This window comes from Balaenoptera ricei, chromosome 4 (assembly GCF_028023285.1).
Source record: "Balaenoptera ricei isolate mBalRic1 chromosome 4, mBalRic1.hap2, whole genome shotgun sequence".
In the NCBI taxonomy this organism is placed as follows: Eukaryota; Metazoa; Chordata; class Mammalia; order Artiodactyla; family Balaenopteridae; genus Balaenoptera; species Balaenoptera ricei.
Genome location: NC_082642.1, coordinates 81,066,750 through 81,092,368, shown reverse-complemented (window position 1 = coordinate 81,092,368; position 25,619 = coordinate 81,066,750). Strand labels below are relative to the sequence as shown.

General features: G+C 42.8%; 1 protein-coding gene across 1 annotated transcript in view; it reads left to right on the top strand.

The window, feature by feature from the left end:
* The first annotated feature begins 3,127 nt into the window (after positions 1 to 3,127).
* The window catches only part of LOC132364716 (mannan-binding lectin serine protease 1-like), a 39,989-nt gene continuing 17,497 nt past the window's right edge, over positions 3,128 to 25,619 (top strand). The window contains exons 1-3 of the mRNA XM_059920753.1: positions 3,128 to 3,355; positions 21,996 to 22,173; positions 23,809 to 23,940. Of these exons, the coding sequence (XP_059776736.1) occupies positions 3,197 to 3,355; positions 21,996 to 22,173; positions 23,809 to 23,940 (469 nt within the window). The 5' untranslated portion in view covers positions 3,128 to 3,196. The remainder of the gene's footprint in view (positions 3,356 to 21,995; positions 22,174 to 23,808; positions 23,941 to 25,619) is intronic.

Sequence of the window (25,619 nt, the reverse complement as noted above, 5' to 3'; positions counted from 1 at the left end):
AAGCAAGCATATGCTCAGGCTTATTATGTGAAAAGAGAGATTTGTTTCATATGTTTGAAACTGTTTTGAGATGCAAACAAAATAGAACAGAAAGCTTCACAGGCCTTCCTCCCACGATGACCAGTTGCCTACTACACATGGTCCTAGGCCTCTGAGGATAGATGGAGCCGTTAGCCTGGGCTAGCCCTTGACAGAAGCAGCATTAGGAAGCTCAGAGTCTCCTCCATGTGGTCTGGAAAAAGCAGATGTGGAGAAAGTTGACCATTCAGCCTTACATAATCTGGGTGTTGCTATTGCAGGGAAGTCCAGTTGGGGATCCAAAGCTCATTCCTAACCCCTGCTTTTCGGGAAGCAGCATGATGGAGTAATCATATCTAATGTTTGCCTAGGGCTGGACAGTTAACAAAGTACTTATTTTCCAATCTTCCTTTATTCTGATAGCAGCCCCGGGCGATGTCATTATTATCACCAATTAAAGAATGAAGAAACTGAGAGGGAGACCTTACGTGACTTCCCCAAGATGGGTCAGATAAATAAAGTCAAAGTCTGGACTTGAATCCAGCTCTTCCAACCTAAGACCAGTGCTCTCCCCTCCCCAAACGGAACTGAACCAGAACTCCTAGCCCAGGTACCATCGGTATATTTCCTCACTTGAAAATGGGGCTGCCTGAGCCCTGCAAGCCAGAGTTTCTAGACTCAAGCTTTCCTACTAGTTCACGGGAGAGCTTGGACCTATGCCTCCCCTTCGCTCTCCTCCACAGATTGGTTTATAAAAATATTGACCCTGGCAATTGGATTAAAACATTTTGTTTCCTTCGTTGCATCTCACATGTTGCTATTGCAGAGGCCTTGGAAAAAATTTAAATAACTCTATTTTTTTTTAATTGAAAAAATAGCACAAGGCCCTTCTAGACACATCTGAACATTTTATATACACAAAAGTAAAATTAAAAACACTCATATTACCACTTCAGAGATAACTACTGTTAATATCCTACTGACACCCTTCTAGGCCATTTTGCACTTACGTATTTACCTTTTATGTAAATATTATATAAGACAGCTAGATAATCTCATTGTAGTTATCTCATTGTGTTTACACACTCAAAAATTCATATGTGTGCATATATAAACATATGTGCATCTGTTTACAAGCAGGGTGGGGGCAGCTTGGGGAGAAACAACTTCCTGATTAGCCAAATTGTAACTTAGTCTTAAGACGCTGGTATAATTTCCCAGAAGTTACTTTTTAGGCTATATAAGACTCTGACCCCACTTTCATGCTTTTGTTCATTCATTCATCATCTGTTATATACCAGGCTTTATGTTAGGTCCTTCACATACATCATCTCCAATGTTCATGTGAGCTCTGTAAATTAGAGATTATAATCTTCATTTTACATTTGAGGAAACCTGAGCTCAGAGACTAATTACCCAAGGTTTCACAGCCAGTAAGTAAGAGAACTGGGATTTGAACCCAAATACACCTAACTTCAGGGGCTGTGCCTAAAGCAGTGCTCTAATTGGAAGCATGTACAGGGAGCTGGAATCTGGAGTGAAGGATACTCTGTGGTATCTTGGGAAGCTTTGAGCTGGATGGTGGGGGATAAATAAGACAACCAGGTGAGGAATGAGCAGGGCATGTACAATGGGACCAAGGCCTGGATGGGCATGGCATGCTCCCAGAATGATCTGCCTCAGCATGGCTGCTATGAGATGAAGCTGGACAGGTAAATCAACACTAGATCGAAAAGGGCTTATCAGCCATCCCGGTAGCAGATGCTTTGCCCTGCAGGCACAGTGGAGCAGTGTGGACACATCTGTGTTTTAGAAAATCAAATTTGGCGGAAGATTGCTGAATGGTATGAAGTGGTGGCCAGGGAGATCAGTTAGGATGCAATAGCAACAGTCCAGATAAGAACATTTAAATTAATTGACTGGAGAGAAGCAGAGGGGTTCCCAAAACATAGGAAGCAGAACACATAGTATTTAACGGAGACGTTGATGAGCCAGGTTTGGGATGTTTGAGTTCAAGGTCCTTGAGTCTCACAGGGGGAGCAATCTATTAGATGCCTTGGTTGTGTTGTATACTGACCATTAGGTTTTTGACAAGTCTTGGACATTCTGCCTCATTGTTGCATCAGCCACTTTGGGTGTATTCTGCAAGTTTTGTTGAATTTCCCGTGCCCCTTATGCAACTCTTTTCACAGTCCATCATCTCTCATTCCTGCAGCTGGAAATAAACTGTATGTTTTTGATCCTTGTATAAAAACACTTGCCAAAAGGAAAAAACTTGTTTTGCTCATTCCTTCTTAATTCAAAATTTTGCATTTCTTGATTGATTTTGTTAAATTTGTTTTAGGTACTACAGATCCCATCACTGAGTATAAGTCTTATCTCAATATTACCATGTTACTATTACTTACTTTTTAGAAAATTGAATCAAGAGTTTATGATTCTTAAATGAAGCTGAGCTAAAGAAATGATATCAGCTTTTACCTAACTATGAAATTTATATTTTCAACCAAAAAATGATATGCCTCGGAGTCCCAAATATGGTATTTTCTGGGAAAGTTTAATACTATTATCAAATCTTTAAAAAGAGCACAATAGGAAGCAACCTTTATTTATTTATTTATGTATTATTTATTTATTTATTTATTTATTTATGGCTGTGTTGGGTCTTCGTTTCTGTGCGAGGGCTCTCTCTAGTTGCGGCAAGCGGGGGCCACTCTTCATCGTGGTGCTCGGGCCTCTCACTATCACGGCCTCTCTTGTTGCGGAGCACAGGCTCCAGACGCACAGGCTCAGCAATTGTGGCTCACGGGCCTAGTTGCTCTGTGGCATGTGGGATCTTCCCAGACCAGGGCTCGAACCCATGTCCCTTGCATTGGCGGGCAGATTCTCAACCACTGCGCCACCAGGGAAGCCCCCTGGAGGCAACCTTTAATCAAGTTACCCCTCCAGTATTATAGGCTGGGTAAGCAAGACCCATAAGGACAGAGTAATTACAGCAGGTCAGTGGCAGAGACATGCTGGGAACTTGGTCTCCTGGCTGTTGATTTAGCTAAATGGCAAGGACCAGTGTCTGTGAATGTAAGTGAATCCATTCATGTCTTTCAGGTGGCTCCTTCTCTCTCATGCTCTGTGCTTCTCCTTGTTGAAGGCTTTGGCCCACATAGTGGAGTTTAACAATATGTTTGGCCAGATTCAGTCGCCTGGCTATCCAGACTCTTATCCAAGTGATTCAGAGGTGACGTGGAATATCACTGTCCCAGAGGGATTTCGGATCAAGCTTTACTTCATGCACTTCAACTTGGAATCCTCTTACCTTTGTGAATACGACTATGTGAAGGTGAGACCCCTGATGTTCCCTAACTGGGCCAGATTCTCTACGGGAGAATCTGCTGGGAGTTTGAGGAGCTTAGATGAATTAGATGCTGTGTTTACCACCCAGGCTGGCAGTCTAGTGAGGGAGACATACAATGTTATAACATTATGAAGGAGGGTTGGGGGTGGCATGCTAGGTGCAGGCTGAGTAGGAAGACCTAGAAAAGGCCTTGAGAGAAACTGAAACTGGCAAAGTGTGACTCAGCCAGACACAACCTTGCCTTTTCCTTTCTGATCTCAAAGTCTTTAACGTTTCCACTAACCTCTGCTTCCAATGTCACCTTTAATTCAACAAGCAGAAAAGGGCAGAGACCCCAGAGTCAGCATTAATCAGAGTAAGCTAGCATTATATCCAAAGCTGAGGCATTAGAAAGCATTGCCCTGTTCCCTAGGTAGTGATCAAGTGTTTGGGAAGTGTAGAGTATGCCGCAGCGGAGAGTAGGAGGTGAAGTTGGAAGGTTGGATTGGGGTGAGATTCTGAAGCGCCTTGAATATGATGCTAAAGAGTTTGGATTTTATCAACAAAGAGTATGGGCAACAGTGGGGAGTCACTACACAGATGGATGTAAAAAACAAATGGAAGAGGAGCAGAAAATGATTACAACATCAAAACAACATTTCCCAGAATTTAAGGAGAGCCCACAAACAATGCCATGGGTGGGAAGCTGTTCTCTTTTAAAAGTGGAGCTAAGAAATGTTAAAGTACTTCTGAGAGATGACACTTATTAAGGTTGTATCTGGTTCAAAAAGATGTGGAGACCTAAGAACCTACTTTATAAGCGCTCTCTGGCTTCCTGGAAGAAGTTCTCATCAAACCACTCTAGAGTAGGCTTTCTATATTTTTGATATTAGTATAGTCTCATTTTTCCACAGCCTGTAATTCAACAAGAGTTAACCTTGTATTTACCAGAATGTTTGATCAACAACAAAGAAGTGAGTTGACAAGGTGATTTACACTTAAAATCTCATTCAACCTTTAAAACAATCCTATGAGACAGGTACTACTATCCCATTTACAGGCAAAGAAACAACCCCAAGAAGGTGAAGCAACTCACCCAACGTTGTACAGCTAGTAAGTGATGGATCAAGATTCCAAACCCATGTCTTGTGACTTTCAATACCATGTTCTTTTGGCTCCACCAAACTGCTCACAAGCTGTACTCCACTGAGCCCTAGGATACTGCAAGGGCTGAAAAGAACAGTGGGATGGGGTGGGGCGGAGGCCTGGTAAGTGGGGCTGTGAACCCCTACCCTGATTAACTCATTTTAAATGGTGGGTGTTGCTAATTATGTATGTTGGATATGCATCAAGTATCCCATTTAAAGCACATTTTATGTGACTGAAAACTTTCTAAAATTGGTGCTCCATGACACAATTTTTCAATTTTAGCACTATTGACATTTTGAGCCAAACAATTATTTGCTGAAGAAAGCTGTTTTGCGAATTATAGGATCTTTAGCAGCATCTCTGGCTTCTACTCATTAGATGCCAATAGCACTCCCACTCTAGTTGTGACAACCAAAAATGTCTCCAGCAGTTATCAATATCCCCAGGGGAGCAAAATCTCCCCATTTGAGATCCATTGCTCTATGTGATGCTGCCCATCTTTGAATGTCCTGTGCTAGAAACTGTGAGAATTTAAGGACACAAAAATCTAGTCCCTTAAAAAGAGAGATGAGCCTAGAAAAATAGCCATTGCACAAGATGAAAAAGAGTAATGACAATAAAAGATTGACAAAAAGAATGAGAAAAGGTAAAACTGGTTGCTCTAAGAGATGATGTGGCTTGGTAATCTAGATTGACATACAGTTTCTATAAATTCATTAAAAATGGAGCCAACTTCTCAGACTTGCAAGGATCAAGCAGGGAGTATTCACCAAGATCCTAAGTGTTCATCATCCTAAATTGAAATTTCTAACAAACAGGTTAGTTATGTCTTCTAGCACATAATCTAGCCTCTGGCAGAACCAAACTCCAGGATCCCAGATGCATTATGGGTAGGGGACATTAGGTTAGCAGAATCCCCCAGCCCATTCCCCTAGCTAATGCTCGCCATACAACCATGGTATCCTCAAATATTTAGGTTGGAGAGTGAACTTAGCAGAAGGAAAATGACCAAACACTGGCTTAATAGAAGAGTAAGTTCCATAGATTTAGACAAGGCTAGATGTGAACTTCCTAACTGCTTTTTTCTCTACTTTCAAATATGTCAACCATCTAGAAATTTTGCCAGCGGAAACATTTACCTTTATTAGTAGCTGAGGCCTCAAGACCACAGAAATTAGAATTTTTTTCTGTAGCTGTGACAATGACTTATTTTCATTATTCCTCCCTGCCTCCACCCTAAGAATTCACTCTCAATTCATATTCAATCATTTCTCACAAGTTTTCCTCTTACTTAGATGGATGCCAGGTTTGACCTTGTTAGGACTCCTTTATCGAGATGATAAACACACAATAGAGGATTTAACTCATTCCTTTGCCCCCAAATAAATTGAGTCTCCTGACAAGGCAGATTAAAGAGTTGACATCAGCTACATTTTGTAGCGGAAAAAAATGATACTTTTCAAGGACAACAATAGACTGTGAAGACCTCTTCTGACCCGGCCCTCTGGGAGGGCAGCATCATCCTGGTTTCTTGACTGGGATTCAGGAAATGCCTGTTCTAGTCCCAGATCTGCCACTAACTCCCAAATGATCTGGAGTAGAAAAGACAATCTTTTAGCACTCTCTCTGCTCCAAAATTAGACTTGTGACCTCTGAGCATAGCAAAGAAACAGTCTGTGTGAGGCAACACAGAGACTGAGCTGCCTACCTGAAGTGCCCAACAGTCCTTGCTTCTCTGATTCCAACACATTTCTCCAGTTCCTTTAGAAGAAGAGATTAACATATTGGACAGAGAGGTATTACTTTGCTTGGGCTTGCACAGCTCACTTCCTTCCAGAATGCCATCCCAGCACTAGCATTGGCCTTCCTGCAGAGGCTCTAGCAGCCATGGGGCCTGAGCAGGCCTTCCTTCACAGGATGCTGCACCCTGGTCAGCTGATGACTAGTGCTCACGTGGAGACAGGCCCTGTGTCCTTGCCCACACATGCCCGGCAGAGTTCCCCTCCTGGACTCAAGAACTCACAAGATGTCAGGCCACAGGGGCCCTCTGGAGACCCACCTAGTCCCATGTCATTGTTGTTTTTCATATATTTTCTCCCTAGTGGACATTTTCTTCTTACAAATCTTCTAGTAGTCCTGATATAGGAAACAGAAGTGAGGCTGCTAGGGTTGAAGGTGGCTCAGAAGCTCACTCTGCTCGCTCAACCTTCTTGGTCCCCCTGAAGGTCACACCTTGCAGGAATTACAGCTTGAATACTCCTTAAGTTCCCAATTCAGGGACAAGACTAGTACTCTCTCCTGTGAACCCTAAAACCCAGAAGCCTTCAACATATAGTAGAAACCCGTTGACTTTTTCTAATTGTGTTCTCTCCCTAACCCTCCACCCCCAGAATATGTGGCTTTCCTGGCTATGAATGAGAAGGAGGCTCTTCCCTTTTCATCTGAATGAAGCATGAGCATGCCAGCCTTGTCACCCTTGGATAAGTCAATACCCCTCTACAAAATTCTGTCTTTTCATCTGTTCCATGAGGAGTAGAATGAGATGATCCCTAAGGTCTCTTAAATTCCAGAATTTTAATCTTCATTCTCCTTGCCAGAGCTTTCCAGATGACCCCCACAAACCCTCATTATCCTAGTTAGGATAATGCCAGAAAACGGTAATAATATGTTACAGCGGCCACTTCTTGAAGTTCCATGGCCATAAGCACTCCATTAAGAGACTATAGTCTGCTGGAGTTGCCTTAGTGACATGTCATTTGAAGAAAACTTGTAAATATATCATGCCAGTGCTGTCCTTTTCCAAGGAACTTGGAATATCGCTCATTTCCGTCTGATGGGATAATATCCCCTGTTTTGAGTCTCTTTCATTCTGTGACTGAATTCCCCTGGCAGGCCTGGGAGTGGGTTTAAAGGACCGTCCAGTTCACAGGAATCCTTTCAGCCCAGCCCCAGTCCACAGACTGCCCTTCCCACCCTGGCCCATCAGGGCGATGATGACGGAATTGCTGACACTGCACATCAGCAGCTTGAAGAAGGGCAGGACCCCAAGGCTGTGGTCTGGATGCTCTCATTTTATGAAAATTCCTCTCCAGCCTGACTTCCCGCAGTCTTTGGTCTTCAAGGCACATGCACATCTGCACGACAGGATTTGCTTCCTTGGAATGTGGCTGCAATGTGTGGATTCCTACAGTGCACAGATGAGACATACGAATCACAGCTGGTTAATGCTGTAGGCGAGGGGCAGAGCACAGACACTGGCCAGGAAACTGGAGGCCTAGATTCTTGTGGCCATTCTCTACTAACTAAGTAACCCTGGGCAAGTGATTGCTTTTAGAGTGGACTCTTTCCTCCTCTCTCAAATACAGGCAGTTGAACCAGATGTTCTCTAAGGTCCACCTAGCCCTGATATTCTATGTATCTAAGACCTCAGGAATCATGGTTCAACTTCATGATCATCATGCTCAAGCCCTGGAAAGGGCAATTCATTGGCCAAGGTCACACTGGGACCAGAATTTATATCTCAAAACTCTCAGCCTTTTCTTTTCTTCTTTTAAAAACATTAAGTGACAGTGGAGTCCCCCATCTTATGGATGCTTAGGTTTTTAAGTGTAATGTAAGGCAAATATTGTCTATAGTCAAACTTACTGTCTTAAATATAGTAGAGCACTGTCTTTTAGAATGTCCAGAAGAGACTTTTTTCCCAGAAATGCAACAAATTATATAGTTCCTTTAGTTGAGCATCAGATGAAGTAGTTTGACTTGTGCTGAGAAATGAGCCCTGGAGCTATAGTTACTGAAAAAGATACTCAGAAACCAGAACCACCAAGGGAACAGCAGATTCACACATCTTATTTTCAAGTTCACTTCATGGTATCTGTTCACTGGAAAAGGAGATAATAAAAACCTGCATTTGGCTTTTTTCTCTTTCTCTCTTTTCCCTTCTTTTATTGAGTGCATATAGCTCAACTGGCATCTGTTAAATGCTCATATGACATAACACCACTTTTCTCCTCTTAACTCAATATTCTTGATACAGTCAACATTTCTTCCATTCTCTCCACTTTAACCCTTTAGTTTCAGTTCTTATTCCTCTCACCTAGTTTATTGCAATACCATCCTAAATGTCTACCAGCTGTGGGTCTCTCCCCAACCAGTCCACCCTCTACATGTGTCCAGAGAGATCTTCTTAAACATTGCTTTGATTGTGCAACTCTCAAAACCTTTCAGTGGTTCTCCACTGTCTATGGAATGAAGTCCAAGAATTTTATTGAATATCTACCATAAGCTGGACACTGCACCAAAGACAGGCCTCATGAAGATGGGTAAGACAGTACCTGCCCTCCAAGAACTCATGATTTCATAGTGTGTCATAAGACAAGTATATAATTAATAAGCTAAAGCTGAGCAGAGTAACACAAGAGTATATAGGGCAGTATGTAAGTTGTGGAGTGATCCTTTCTGTGTGTTCAAGAAAAGCTTTGGAAATAGTTAATGTTTGAGATAAGTCTTGAAGGGTAAAGAGGAATTTAACAGTGTAATTCCCTAAACTTCTTGATCTCCCTAAGCTTCTTGATCTACCTAAGCATCGGTTTTGTGATTGGTACCAAAAAAAAAAAAAAAAGACTCAATGATACTCAGTGATAAAGACTTCCTTGCAGTTTATGCAAGGGTTTAAATGAAATGATGGCTATGAATGGAATCAGTACTGCAAAAGGCAAACATGTTCAATGGTTTGGAGTTCAGGCTCTAGAGCCACTCAGACCTAGAGTCAGGTCCTGCCTCCACTATTTATTGTAAAATAGGGATAACAGTAATGCCTATCTCTTGGGCTTATTGTGAATGTCAAGTGAGGTAAATGCTATATTGACATATGTCCAACACCTATGTAATTAGTTCAGTAAGCATTATTACAGTGGTAATGATGGCAAGGGTGTGAGCACTAAAGTGCCTGCTGGTATCACCAGATGCTCAATGAGTGTCAGTTTTCTCATCTGCTCTGACTTTACCACTAACTGGCTGTCTGTGACCTTGCACAGATCACTCAGTTTTTCAGGCAATTTATGGAAAAGTACTCTGAAAGGACTAATCAAATGCAAGAGGTTGTTTATTTCTCCTGTGTATTCATTTGTCGTAACCCAAGGTCTTGGCACTTTCTGATCTATTGCCTCCTTTGATTCTCATGGACTAGGGAGAGCTGGGATTACTGCACCTAATTTACAGGAAAGGACGCTGAGCATCAAGAGCTTAAGTGCATTTGTCCAGGGCTTTAGAGCAAATCCAGGTCTCAATCCTTGGTCTCCTTACTCCTAAGTCATGATTGTGTTTCTCCATTTGGCCCTTCTCAGAACAAGTTTTATCCTGGTAGGGATTTCAGGATTTTGATATGCTTCCTGGCTATAAGAGAAATTTAGTAAAATCTTGTAAACCTGAAGGACCTTGAGGGTCCCTGTGTTGTCTAGATTTTGTTAAAGAACTTACTCTTTTATTCTGACTTTGAGAGAAAAAAAAAATTTTACAAAAATAATAAAAATGGAGTCTGAGCTATGAAGGTTGGGAAAGTGCTCAATTTATCTGTTTGTGGTACACAAGTCTAATGGTGAACTCAAGGACATTGCACTAGACTGTCAGCCCCAAGAGTTCAGGGCCTATGTCTGTGTTTATTTCTAGTAGTGAGCACAGCCCTGGGGGCAGAACAGGAAAAAGCAAAAATCTCCTGGTGGTAAGCATAAAGGAAAGGGCTCTGGTCTAGAGATCAGCCACTGACTCCTGTTGAGACATTGGGCAAGTCACCTGTCTGCTCTGGGCCTCAGTTTCTCCATCTGCCCAATGAGGAAATTGGACTGGCTAAGCCCTTCCAGCCCTGATGCTCCCTTCCCAGGCCTCGTCGGGTCAGTCTGCATCCTGCTGTGTAATTGACAGATAAGTCCCTCCCATGGCCCTGCTCCAAGACTGACTCCTCTGACCCCCGGCTCCTAATTTCTGTGCAGTGCTCTGTGTTTACTCTGAACATGCCCTCGACCTTCAACTACTGCCGAAGCTCTGTTCATTCTCTGGGAGTAGACAGGAGGCCTTGCCCCTGAAGGAAAAGAGGAATGGGTAAATGTTTCTCATGAATTTCAATTGTATTCCCTAGTGGAATTCTTCACTCCAGAGATACCAGGTTTCCAAATCCATTCTAGCTGATTCAGAAGAATCAGGAAGTGAAAATGAGCTTCAGAAAAAGTGTGACAAAAGCTTATTTTATGAAGGAAGTACAAACAGCACAGGCTCTGGGGTGATGGAAAACAGAAGGAAGGTCCCCAGCACTGGGGCAGAGCACAGGCTCTGGGGCAAGTGTGGGTGAGTGTGAGGTGGGAGTGCTTTGGGGAATAGATGCCCCGGTGTGCAAATCTGTGTGCTTATGTGTACACAGGCCGCTCTCAGACACACCTTGGTAAAAAGCAGGGCTTGAATTTGCTTTGATGTGCTCATAGGAGAAAAAGTAGGGAAGGGGAGGTATTCATTTATTCAACAAATATTCATTGAATGCCTACCATTTAGTAGAGCTTGGGGTATAGCGGTAATCAAGACAGAAATGCCCGTCGGCTGGGTGCTTACATGACACTGGGGGGAACAGACAATAAACACTAAACACAATCCACAGGTTAATTATATAATGAGTAGTAAGGTGATAGGCAAATAAGTGAAACAGAGCAGGGTAAAGAGTGTCCACATGAGGTGGGGTGCATGTTAACACTGAAATATGTTGATCAAGGTGGTCCTTGTTGAAAGGGTGACATTTGAGCAAAGACTTGAAGAAGTTGAGAAAGTCAGCCATGTGACTTTCTGGGGAAAAGCATCCCAATCAGAAAGAACAGCCAAGACCTTCGTGGGAAAGTGCCTGGTGTGTTTGAAGAACAGCAAGGATGGCAGTGTGGCTGGAGCAGGAGGGACAGGGATGGGAGATGAAGACAGAGGTACAGGTGGGAGCCCCATCACCAGGGGGCCTGGGAAATAGGGTCCCTGCTAATGCTCACAGGCAATGGCAGACTTTACAAGCTGCTTTCCCACCCATGTGTCATTTGACCTCCTGACTCTTAGAGGATAGAATTAAGGTCCACCTAGTATGTTTGTGAAAACTGAGGCTGAACCCAGTGGTGCACTTATCAATGATCAACAACCTGGTCTGGACTCGGGGATGGGTTGGGAGGGCAGAGAAGAGATACCTCGGTAGCTCTCTATTCACCACTCGGATATTCTAGACATTAGTAAACTCAAGTGCTGAGATAATAGTAAAATGATAGAATAGTTAGGAGATGATGAGTTTTTATATAATTTATTTCTTTTTAATATAATTTATTTAATTGTAAATTTATGAAACAGTTTTTCACGATGGCTGTGTTTAACAACAGCATCGCAAAAATCCCTGAAAAGTTGACAGCTGGCCCCTGTAAGTTGGTAAGAGCCAGCTCCAGGGCACCAGTGCCTGGGGAGGTTAAAGTGACCCATGTGAGTGGCAGGGCGGTGACCAGAAGCCAGGTCTTTTGGTCCCTATTCTAGCTGTCTCGAAAATTTTCCAAGATTTGAGGATGTGCATTCGGGCTGGGGCGGGCAGGGTCCTGGGCAGCGGCGGAGGGACATACCGGCTTGCACATTCCTGGAAAGTGCCTGGAGACGCTGGCCCGTGGCGGGCTCCTTCTCTCCGCTCAGCACTGACTTAATCACTGCTTTCACCCCAGTGCTGACTGTGACTGACCTGGAGCCAGGCTGCCTCCGCAGGAGAAGAACACAACAAGGCTTTGTTTTTGCCTGTCCCCAGGCTATTTTCCTGTCCTGAACCTTTTGGGGCTCAGCTTCCCGGTCCCACAGGGTATTTGCATGTGAATGGGCCTGGCTCTGAAGTCACAGAAGGGGTGGATGGGGAGTCTAAGCCATTCACGGGCCAATGAGAGTAAAGTCCTTCCTGGCCCCCCTTCCCAGCCATGATTCCCAGACGCTCCCACCCACACCCGCCAGCCCTGCCACACTGAGATGCCAGGCGCCTCCAGTTTCCCACCTGCGGGATGCTTGCTTCCCAAGCTCGCGGCCACCCCTCCCCAGCCAGCTCTTTCTTCTCCCCGTGCTCTGCTGCCTAGAGACCATCTCCCTTTCTGCCCGGAGCCCTCCTAGCAACTGGGCAATCCTCCTGATAGCAGAGGGATGCGGGGACTCTAACACCTGCCAGCTGGGTCTCAGGTCCTCACACTGCTAATGGCGTCTTACACGATACATACCTTCCTAGGGGCTTACCTAGCTCTGTTAGGAGGTTTTTACTCTGACTAACAAATGTATAAGAACACTTTGCTGGGACTGTCAGTATATCTGGGCCCTGATGGTGGCTCTGCCATTATCTGGCCATGTGACTTTCAACCAGTTACTTCACTTCTCTGAGCTTCAGTTTCCCCATCTAAGAGAGGAAAATGATAGGTAGCCTTTAATGTCCTTTCTATCTCTGAACTTCTGTGGTCTTGTAATTCCAGTTACTGAACAAGGCTGGAAGTCAGAACATCTGGATTTTTATCTCAGGTCAGCTACTCCTAGGCTATGTGACCTTGGAAATTCATGTCACCTCTCTGGTCGGGGGAATCACAATGTCTACCTGAAGTGCATTCATTACAAGACTGCCATCAGAAGCAAATAAAATAAAGACGGTGAAAACACCTTGTCAACTGGAAATTCCACATGGGGGGGGAGTGGGAATTATTACTATTACTACCACTACTACTACAATTATTATTATTATTGTTATTATTATTATTATCATCATTATTATTTTATGGCCAAACGACTTGATCCAGGACTGAAGCAACAACCTGCAGCCCCTCACAAATGTGGCCAACTTGAGTCTTAACCCCACCAGCTGTGCTATTTTTACTTACATGGCTTTCAAGAGCTTCTGAAATGCAATACGCACATACACACACACACACACACACACACACACACACACACACGTCTCCTTTTTTTCTAGACCCAGGTTCTTGTCTGGCATCTGGTACCTTTACTTTGCTCCTTCTCATGATCTTTAACTGCAGTTTGGGCACCTGGATAAAGTAGCAATTTGAGCTGTTAACCCCTGGCCCAGTCCCTGGAGGGTGACAGACTTGCGGTGAAGGCGACCACAGGAGCACAGAGCTCACTTGTGAGGCAGGGGTCCTGGGCCCAGGGCTGTCACTGAATCATTGGCCTAAATTCACACACCTAGAGAAATCCTTTGAAACACAGGAAAGTAAAGGGATTCCTGGACTTGATATTATTCTCTTGTGGATGGAAGCTTTCAGAGATCCCTTAAATTACTCTGGTCCTCTCTTATAAAATTAGGATACTACCTTTTCCATGTCACCCACCTCCCAGGACTGATAGGAGGCTTGTAAAGTTCAGAGAGCCAAAGGGACCTAAGATGCCACCTGCCAAATGAGGAGGCCAGGTTGCAAGGTCTCCCTACGTTCCCTGCCTGCCCCATCAGCCTCGGATCTGGGGGACTCATAAAAAGAGATGTCTGTGCTGATGCCCCCAGTGAGATTAGGAATGAAAGAGTGGAACCAGGAAACAAGAGGGTATCCAGGGACGGTTTCAGTCTCTTAATTCTTCTTCAAATATGTGAAATTACCTACGCCCCACTTAGCTGGGAGTCCAGAAAGGTGTCACCTCAGTTGGCTGAATCTCAGTGGTCCTGTTTTTCTCACTGATTTACTGAGTGCTGACTATATTTCAGGTAACTTTCTAAATATTTTACATATGTTAACTCATGTCATGTTCACAAAGTCCTATGATTTATAAATACTATTATTTTCACTATTTTACAAATGAGAAAAACCTATATACAGAGTGTATTCAATTCCTAGGCCTGCCATAACAGATTGCCATTAACCTGGTGGTTTATGACAGCAGTTTCTTCTGTCACAGTTCTGGAGGCCAGAAGTCTGAAATCAAGGTGTCGGTGGGGCCATGCTTCCTCTGAAGGCTCTAGGGAAGGATCCTTCCTTGCCTCTTCTAGCTGCCTGGTGGTTGTTGCCAGTCCCTGGCATTCCTGGCTATGGCCGCATATCTCCAGTCTCTGCCTCTGTCTTCACACTTCCCTCTGTGTATGTCTCTGTGTCCAAGTTTCCCATTTCTTATAAGGACACCAGTCATTGGGTTAAGGTCCACCCTAATCCAGTATGATGTCATCTTAACATAATTTCATAGGCAAAGAACTATTTCCATATAAAGTCAAGTCCAAGAGTTAGGACTTGAGCATATCTTTTAGGGAATACAATTTAACCTAAAACACAGAGAATTTAAATAATTTTCCTAACATCTACTAATTGGTGAAGACTCATGTGCAACTTATATAAAGATGAGATCCCACATGATCCAGTCTCAGTAAAGGGTTACATCCTAAAAAACAGAAAACTTACACAATTGAAAGCAATTCACAGTTTGACTCACTCTCTTGAGAACCAAAAAAGGGCAGAGATGTTCTTATCACAAACATTCTTAAATGTTCAATCCTCCATGCCGCCTCTCTCCCTCTCCTCTTCTTTCCCCTAAAGTCTTCATGAATTTCACACCAAGGATCTCTTCTATCTCCCCTCATACCTCCACTTACACCCCATCCTCTGGGTCCCTCTTGGACTTGACAATCACAAAAACTGTTCCCTGACATGAGACCCTCCCTGCCATGTACTGCCATATGTGAATTTTAGTTGTTCCGAGTTTCTTGATTGTTTTCTCAGAATTTTATTTTTCACCGTATTGTTTGTGTGGAATTAAAGCAAAAATTTTCACCTCTTTTTCAGCTTTGTTGGGACCCAAGGGCTAGAAAAAAATGAGAGAAGGAAGTGAGAGATTGATGAGGGGTCTCCATACATGACGATGAGGAAGGGAAGACTCAGGTGGTTATAAGAGATGGAGAGACTGGAAACCAACCCTGAACTTCCAGGCTGGTTCAGCTGCCCCACCTGTGTGCTCCCTTTGTTGGTTGACCTGAACCAACTGATTTTATGCCATTCGGTAGAAGCTAGAGGGAAGTAGCTGTGGGCCCAAATTTCTTTTTAAAATACTTTTAAAATATAAAAACAGGAAAAAGAAAAATTACCTATCATTTCACTAGCCATTGTTGTTCGCTCTAATTCCTTCCACTTTTTATTTTCAATGTATACTTTCAACATAGTTATAATTACATCGAATATACAATTTGTCCTGCTTTTTCACTTAGTATAACCTACTAAGAATGTTTCCAGATCACTGAAAATTCTCCATTAATGCAATAATTAATAGCTGCTTAACTAAGCTAATGCTAATGCAACAGTTCCCCTAGAATTGGGTATTTACGTTGTTTCCAGTTTTCTATTATTATATATAACTGCTAGAAACATCATTGTTCATAAGTTTTTCCACAATTGGAATATCTTCCCCTAAATTATATTCCCAGATATGGGGCCAAGGAAGAACTTTCTAAGCCAAAGATAATCCAAAATGGCCTCATCTATCTTGGAAGGTAGTGAGTTTCTCATCTCAGCAACTGATCGTGAAAAGGTGGTGTGAATTTTTCAAGGGTGTGGTAGAAAAATAAGAGGTTCAATGAGGTAACTTTCAAGGCCCTAAGACCCCATGAGACTGTAATTCTCAAAATTTCAGTTCACAAAGGTCAGTGTCTCTCTTTGTCCCAGATTACTTCCTTACTCCCTATAACATGTCTAGTGCTGTGTAACAAACCACTCCAAAATTTAGTAGCCAAAACAATATCCATTTTATTTGCTCATGATTCTGTGGTCAGAAGTTTAGGCTAGACTTGGCAGGATGGTCCTTTTGCTGGATTTGCCTGAGGTCATTCCTGTGGCTCCAGTCTGTATCAGTCAGAGTTCAGTCAGAAAAGCAGAGCCTCTGTGAGTATTGTGAGATAACAGCTATTTATGGGCATTAGAACTCATGTAATTATAGGAGAGGCTAGGAAAGTAAAGATCCCAGCTTCTCATAGACAGAGAGTTGGAGGACCACAGACAGTTCACTTACCCATTTTCGTGAAGCCCTGGCATGGATGGAAATATTGGCATCTGCAGAGAAATCTGAGAATTCAAGCCTATTGAAGAAGCCAAAGTTGGGCCATGAAGGGGGAGCTCATGGAGAGAAGTCTACGAGAAGCTGTTGGCTCTGAGCAGCCACTACGTCTGTGGGGACACCTGCAAGCCTCTGGTGGGCCTGGGCCACTGTTAGTCATCAGAGCCAGAAGCAGGAAAGAAGAGCTGGATGCAGAGAGGAGGGGAGTGAAGACAATTAGAACCTATTGGCACATCTACATCTGTCCATCTCTGTATCTGATCATAAAACAACCTCCAGAGAGTAAGGTCTATTGCCTTCCAAACTCACACAAGTTCCTCTTTTGGCCAACAGTAACCTGGAACTATAGAGAGAAGGAGATTCTGGGGAACATGGTTCCCAGGTTAACTAAATTGACAGCAGGACAATTCAGCACACTCCCTGAATGTCTGCCTAAATTAAATCTGAAAAGCTCTTCAAGGGCCCAGAGAAGATGTCAGTGGGGCTCCAGGATGAAGCCTGGGGACATCGACAAGCAAAGCTCTCAGGCATTTGGGCTTATAGGACGGCCTCTTTGTTTTTTTTAATTGAGCTATAGTTGATGTACAATATCATATAAGTTACAGGTGCACAACACAGTGATTCACAATTTTTAAAGGTTAAAATCCATTTATATTGTAAAATATTGGCTATATTCCCTGTGCTGTACATATATCCTTGTAGCTTATTTATTTATACATAATAGTTTGTACCTCTTAATCCCCTACTCCTATGTTGCCCCCCCTTCCCTCTCCCTACTGGTAACCACTAGTTTGTTCTCTGTGTCTGTGAGCCTGTTTCTTTTTTGTTATATTCACTAGTTCATATTATTTTTTAGATTCCTCATATAAGTGATATCATACAGTAGAGGACAGCATTTTTTGTTTGCCTCATGTCTTAAAGAAGCATGAGCATCATTGACTAGGGAATCAGGATGCTGCATTGTGAACCTGAAGCCACCACTCACTAGAAAATGACCTTGCTTGATTCATTTAAATCATCTGGGCTTCAAGTTTCTCATTGGGTGGCTGTCAGTGTATTTGTTAAGCTCTGGTGAGATAACCTTATGGACGTGTGGAAAGCAGCCATAGCTGTCCTCCCACAGAAATTTGACCAAGTTTTCTGCTGCTCTGCCTTAGCTTTGCCTAGGAGGTTTGTGCTGTTTCTACTAAGGTAGAAAATTCATAGAAAACAGGCTTTGGCTTCTTTTCCTTAGATCTCTCTCCCCTGCTCCCTGTCCTCAATAGAACCCCTTTCCTACATCAATAGAACCCCTTTCCTACATCAATAGAACCCCTTTCCTAGGTGGTGGTGGGAAGGGAGGGGCAGTTGAGACTCCTAATGCCCTCGGGGCTTCGCTATTCCCTCTGCCTAGATGTCCTCCCCTTTGCCCCCCAAACCCTCCACCTACTATTTCTACCTGCCTAAATTCTACTCACCTTTCAGTCCCCAGATCAAAGAACATTTTCTTCTTCTTAAGTGTTCTCTGATTCCTCTCAGCTGGATGCAATATTTTCCCATCTTATAAGCCCAGGGGCTTCCTAGCTTTCATTGCAATAACTACAATCTGGTGATTCCCTAACACATACACATTTGAGTACTTATTCTCCTACTACTAAATTTTACATTCCCAGAGGCAGGGGACTTCCTTATTAAGCACGTGCAACAAATAAGTAATTTTTGACATCCTTCACATTATAATGCAGACAGAACTTGCTGTATAAATATTTGCTGAGTTGAGTTGAAAGAAAGCAAGTTGAGGACATGCATCCATGTGTTGGTGCCCTAAATCACAATAGTCTGAAAGGACATGGCTGCCCATAATAAGAAGTAGAAAAATGAAGAGTCTGTGATCCCCAGCCAGATGGTTCTCCATTATTACAAATTTTGTGTTTTCATTTGATAAGGTATTTCCGTCCATCATGTTAATACGGTGACCCTAGAAATGGGATAGTCTGAACAGAAGCCAGAGCTCAATCCTCCATCTGTACTCAGAAGTCAATGGTTTTTGTAGAATTTTACAATCATAGCAAGGGCTGAAGATATTAGGTAGGGCCAGTGACCCCTCTGTTTAGGTTATGGCCAGAGCTGTCACTGAGCCACATCCTCTCTGGGCGACAGTCCATGCACCCAAGATAAAGTTTCAAGAGGCCCTTGAGCCAGAAAAGTTGTCTGGCAAAGTGCCTATGTCTTTTGCCTTGCACTCTCTGGGTTGGTGGGTTCCTTTCTCCAGGGTCAAAACAGTTCCAAAAACAAAACAGGTATCAGGAAATCATGATTATCTCTCTACTCTTGAGCAAGTCACTGCCCCTCTCTGGACCTCAGTTTCCTCTAGAAGGTTGGGGATTGAAACAGCTCTTAAAGGGTCCCTCCTTCCACGCTCTGATATTCCAGGACTATTCGGAGCTGCAGGCTGAATTCCCAGGGCCCTGGGGCTTTTTCTTCCCTGCTTCTAAAGGTATATCTGGCTCAGATTTCCCCATGGGTCTCAGCTGGGGCATGCTTACCTGTCCTCTGGAATAGTGAGGCTCTGCAGGTGATGATCGTTTACCTGCCATCATAAACGGTCCTTAAGCCTGGAAGTTACAAGGAGGGAGGTTGTTTATCACAGACTTTCATTAGGTCTCTCCCTAATCCAAATTATATCTGGCTGGTTTCACTTGAAAGTGTCCATGCTACAGGTACTATAGAACCCCAGAGACCTTGGGAATACCGAATTAGGAAGGAGGCTGCTGTGCCTGGAAGTGTTAATGCTCAAGGCACGACTCTTCATTAGTAATTGATTCTGTATCACATGGTTATAGACCACAAACAAGTTCAAGTTCATCAAGTTCTTCAGCAGGAAGCAATCTGTGTGTTGAAATTCCTGCTCACCATCCTCTAGTTGGTTTATTTAATGTATGGATATGATGACTTGTTAGAATACTAGTATGTCAGGACTGGAAGAGAGTGTAGAGCTCAGCAAGTTGAAACCCCTAGTTTACCAGGTGGATAACTGAGAGCTACAGGAGTCAGCCATATAACAGTTTATGGTGGAGTCAGGAATAGGGCTCAGGACCTCTAAATGCCAGGTCCATACACTCCAAAGCAGAGGTCACCAAGATAGTGCACTCCAGCTCATGCAGTTACTCATGGAAGAAGCCTTCTCCCAGGCCCTCATTCTAAATCTATTTCATCTTATTTTTATTAAGTTTAATGATAACAGCTTAACTGGTTTCTATTTTACAACATATTTCAGCTAATAAACTGATTTTAAAACAGTGAATAAAACATTACATAAAGAAGACATAAGAATTGCAAAGGCATAATAGTCTGGGGACCTTCAAAGCAGGGCAAGCAACATTACATAACTCAATATCCCTAAGATAGTTGATGTTCATAACAATGTCCCTGGATCACCAAGAAGGATTAGCATGTTTTACCTGAGAAAGCAGGGATTTGAATAAAGCACTTAAAAAGCATTACACCCCCCTACCCCCGAAAAAATTTTTTTAATCATAGCTAGGTAAAAACTTCAGCTACCTGGAAAACTAAGATCATCAAAACAGCAAACCAGCTGTGATGTTCAGGGAAGTGACATTTCAGCTGTGTGCAGATAGGCACATTCTATAGCAATAAGTCTGGTGTGAGTTGGGCTAGTATCTGCAGAGAAGAGGAAAAAATAGCAAAGCTATGATCTCATCTTCTGTTTACACTTCAGTTCCCAAAGTTAGTGATTAATTGTCCTTGTGTTTTGTTGCCAGGGCAAATTGTTTTTCTTTAAAACTCCCACTTATTTTAAATAAATAAATCATTAGTTTCAAAACAGAAGTGTCAAATGTTAAGATACTTCTGACATACTAAGATAATGAACAAAACAATGAATTCATTAGAAGCTACTAGAGATAGGCAGCCTTTGAGAACTTTCCTTTGACTTTGAAAGGCAGCAGAAATCATTCTTGGTCAGAGATTTTTCTCATGCATCTTGGTTAAAATACCAATCTAGAGGTTGCAAACAGAAACACTACCTTAAAAGGATCGCGGTAGGTGTAAATGATAGAGTGGTAGGTAGGCCAAGTATTGGTAGTCAAATAAATATACCAACCAGCTCCAACACTGTGCTTCCCAAAGCAAACACACAAATTCGGCTTTAGGCAATCAGTTTAGAATCTCTCCTTGGGTCTCTGAATTTACCCAGGGCCTCAGACTCTTGCAAAGTAGAGAATTCTTTAGCAAATAGGCAATATTTGCATCTGAGTCTTAACACAAATGCAACTATTTCTGGGTGACTCCAGTAGTTTCTGTATTATTAAGACTACCTATTAAATACAGCTCTGATTACGTCTTCCCTTTACTCACAGAATTGAGTCACTTGTTATTATGTCATTCAAGGTCAACTGTAATCTAGTTTCAACTTATTCCTCCAAATATATCTCCTCCTACAATCCCCACAGTCACCCTGGCATCTCATTGTTCTCAGAATAGGTCTTGCACTTTTAGTTCTTAATGACAAATATTTATTGGGTAACTGCTATGTTCTAGGTCCTGCGCCATGCACTGAAGATACATCTATAAAGAAAAGAATCTGAAAAAGAATAGATGCATATATATGTATAACTGAATCACTTTGTTGTACACCTGAAAATAACACATTATTAAGCAACTATACTTCAAAAAAAATAATAATAAATAAAAAGCATATGCAATTTTTTTAAAACTTCCATTTCTGATACAGATATTGTATCATTTTATAAATAAAGCTCAGATATATCAATAAACAAGTAATTAATTAAAGTCTCACTCTCTTGCAGCATACATTCTAATGGGGATCCTTCACCTCTCTCTGAGCGCATCCGCAATGAGACACTTGTCACACTGTATGATAGCTCTGTCTCTGTCTGTTTTCCTCCCCCTGAACACTGCCTCCCCGTGACAGCTCTGTGTCTTACTCATCTCCCATCATCCCCACCCCATGCTTTGCTCTGTGGCAGGCACACACTGAATGTTCAACGAATGACTTATATTGTGTATAAACTTTCTTTTCCTGGAAATGTAAGTTCCTGTTGCATATAGAATCTATCTGTGAGATTATCTAGCTCTTCTTATTTATTTATTCTATTATCCAATGTTAAAATTTATTTATTTTAACACTGAGTTATTTTTAACAAATAAGCCATTTTGTTGCCAACAGGAATGACAAATGTCAAGCTACTTCTGATGGACCTAAGCAAAATGAGTGAAACAGTGGCTGGACGGCCACATTGACTTAACCTGTAATGTGTCTTTCCTCAAATCCCAGAATCCCTAAACCCCTTTCTCTGGCTTTCCCAGGCTGCCTGGTCTACTTGTGGGCAGCCCCTCCATCTTTTCTCCTGGAGACCAGCAGAGAAGCTAATTTGGGAAGCTGCTCATCTTGTTCCCTTTCTCTTTGACCCTAAAGGTAGAAACTGAAGACCAGGTGCTGGCAACCTTCTGTGGCAGGGAGACCACAGACACAGAACAGACCCCTGGCCAGGAAGTGGTCCTCTCCCCTGGCTCCTTCATGTCTATCACTTTCCGCTCAGATTTCTCCAACGAGGAGCGATTCACAGGCTTTGATGCCCACTACATGGCTGTGGGTAAGTTAGAGAAGTGGGTGGCTCATGCCCAGGTCTCCCTTTCTCTCTCAAGATTAAAAATGACTTGTGCTCTCTTCTTTAAAATGAACACCTTATACTCACCACATAGATTCTACCAGTAATGTCTTACTGCATTTGCTCTATCACTTATCTATCCATCTATCTATCCTCTATCCATTAATTCATCTTTTTGGATGCATTTCAAAATAAATTGCAGACATCAGTACTCTTCTTCCTAAATACTTTAGCATGCATATTGTTTATCTAATCTATTCACAGTTTTTTCTTTTAATGTAAAATTTACATTCAATGAAATGCACAAATCTTAAGTACATTTAAGTTTTCAAAAATTTATATTTGTGTGTAACACAAACCCCTAAAAAGATGTTGAGCTTTATCATTAACCCAAAAAGTTCCCTTGTGCTCCTTCCCAACTGCAACCTACTCCCACCTCCTTTAGAGGCCACAACTGTCCTGATTTTTTTCCCACCATACATTAGCTTTACCACTTGTAAAACTACATGTAAATGAACACATACCAAATATATTTTGTGAGGTGAGGATTCTTTTACTCAACATAAAGTTTTTGATATTCATTCATGTTGTTGCAATGCATCAGTAATTGTTTCTTTTCCTAGCAGAATAATTTTCTATTGTATGACTATATTGCAATCTATTTATCCATTCTCCTATTGATGGACACCTGGGTTCTATCCATTTTTTGGCTCTCATTAATAAAATTTCTATGAACCTTTTTGTACAAGCCATTTTGTAAACATGTTTTCACTTCTGCTGGGTATATATCTAGGAGCAGAATTGCTGAGTCATAGGGTAGGTGTATGTTTAGTTCTATAAGAAATTGTCAAACTTTTTCCGAAGTGTTTGCACCATTTTGTCTCTCCACCAATGTATGAGAGTTCTGGCTGCTCCTTATCCTCACCAACGTTTGATGTTATCAATTAAAAAATGTTTAACCATTCCATGGGGTATGTAATGGTGCTTCATTATGGTTTTAATTTGCATTTCCCTGGTGCCTAGTGATGCTGAGCATATTTTCATGTGCTTCGTGGCCATTCCTGTATCTTTTGGGAAGAAATACATGTTCCAATTTTTAAACTGGGTTGAGAACATACATCTTTTTATCCTTATATTTCCAATGCCTAGGATAGGGCTTGACCCGCATAGGGACTTAGAAAGAGAGAAGCAGCATGGAGGAGAGGTTAAGAGCCCGGATTCCAGAGCCAGCCCACCTCGATTTGAATGCTGACTCCACCACTTAACTCTTGGTGTGACTTGGAGTAAGTTCTTTAATGGCTCTAAGTCTCAGTTTCATCATCTGTAGAAAGGGGATCATAATGGTCCTGCTTGCTATTATCACAACTGTTAGGGAACAGTGGCACCACCAGGAGTCAGGTTGCCTGGGTTTGAACCAGGCTCTCTGTGATCTTGGGTAAGTCTCCTCATTTGTAAATGGAGGTGATGGCTACTTATGGGCCTTCGGTGAGGCTTAAATGAGGGAATGCAGGAACCGCCCAACACAGTGAGTGGCCCATACTGAGTGCTCTGTAAATGTTGGCTGTTGTCTTCACCGTCACACATGAACTGGTTGACTGAGAGGCTCTACCTGCCCCGCAGATGTGGACGAGTGCACGGAACGGGAGGACGAGGAGCTGTCCTGCGACCACTACTGCCATAACTACATCGGTGGCTACTACTGCTCCTGCCGCTTCGGCTACATCCTCCACACAGACAACAGGACATGCCGAGGTGGGGCCCAGCAGTGATTCTGTGCATCACCATTATGCGCCGTATTTTCCGATAAGATTGGGGAGGCTCAGAGGAAGGACAGATATGCAGTAGGAATGATTTAAAATGAAATCAGAGAGCTGTGCCTCAGATACCACAGGGATAAAGATGCTGAAATGCCCACCAGCCTGGAAGTCGGGTTCAGGTTCTCAGAGGACCGCATTTCAGAAGCCCTAGCCTCTACTCCGTCTTTCTTCCTGGGCAGCAGGAATTTCTGCTCTTTAGTCCCTATTTCCCCTTCTACTGTAAGTAACTGGCCAAGTCAAGGGAAAACCCAGTCCTGAACCATGAACTAGGCTTCACCCACCAGGTCCTTTTTTCCTGCTCTTTCATGGCCCCTCAAGTTCCTCTGTGATAGAGAGAACCTCAGTGCAAGGGAAAGAAGAGGGAAGAGAGGGGCAAAGACAGAGATGGCAAGAAAACGTCCCATTCCTTCTAGCTCCCTTTGCTTTCACCTCTCATCAATGTGCCTTCTCTGCCACAGTCTCCAGGCTGAGGCAGGGGTGGAGAAATAGGAGGACTCAGCCACTTTCCATGAAGACCTCCTGGCTAGCAGGTAATAGCCACATAGGAAAATGGTAAAATGTAGTAAGTGCTGTAAAAGAAGTGTGGACATGGTACCATCAGACCTGAGTCTGCACAGAGAAGTGAGCAAGCACTTCTCAGAGATGGTGCCCTTGATGAAGGAGAAAGAACAAGGAAAGGAGGGCACTCCAGGCAGAGAGAACAGCTTCTGCAAACATTCAGAAGCATGACAGAATTTGGAATGTTTGGGGAATTGCCAGTAGATTAGTATGACTGCAAGGTAAGGATCTGTGTTTTAGAAAGGTCACTTGGAAGCTGAGTGAGGGATCATTGGAGGAAGGAAAGGCTGGAAACAAGAATTTTTTTCCTTTCTCCTTCAAAAACTTCTACTTACTTCCAGATAAAACCCTATAGGGCTCATCAGTACAAAGCAGGCACATAGAGGAGTTTTCTTGAAGAAGGTTGTATTTTCCATGGTTTTCATTCAGTAAGTATTTATTGAGTATCTACTATGTGCTGAGTACAGAGGGGCTAAGAATGAGCAATGTTTCCCAATCCTGTTTTTCATTTTCACTTCTGCCCCCAGGAGCCTTTTTAAACATTCTCTTCCTAATTGCCTCACCCATGAAATTTTAATACTACAGACATACTGTATATACGCTTATGCACTGTATGTCTATCTGTGCATTATGCATAAAAAAAGTAACAACTCCCCCTCCCAAAGAACCAGTTTTGGCCCCCTTAGGGGTGATATTCTCCCCATGAAAGTGGTTGGTGTAGAAAATGAAAGTTTTGGGATTCAGAAACGACTCTAAACCTTGTTCTGCAGCTCATAGCTGTGGGACTTCAGGTTAGTCACGCCCCCTTTCTGGCCACAGTTTTCTCGTTTACAAATAAGCAGGATAAACAAAGGCTTAGGAAGAATTGTCATGCCAGATCCAGGATGGGTTAGCCCAAGGACAATGGTTCGGTGGCAAACAACAGGGCCTTGGCAGGGCTCAGCCATGGCCAGGATCCAGGACCCTGGGTGCTGGGTTGCAGCTGTGGTGAGGAACAGAGCAGAATCCCTGAGCTCAGGGAACTTACAGTCTAGTGGAGACAGGAAAATCAACTGA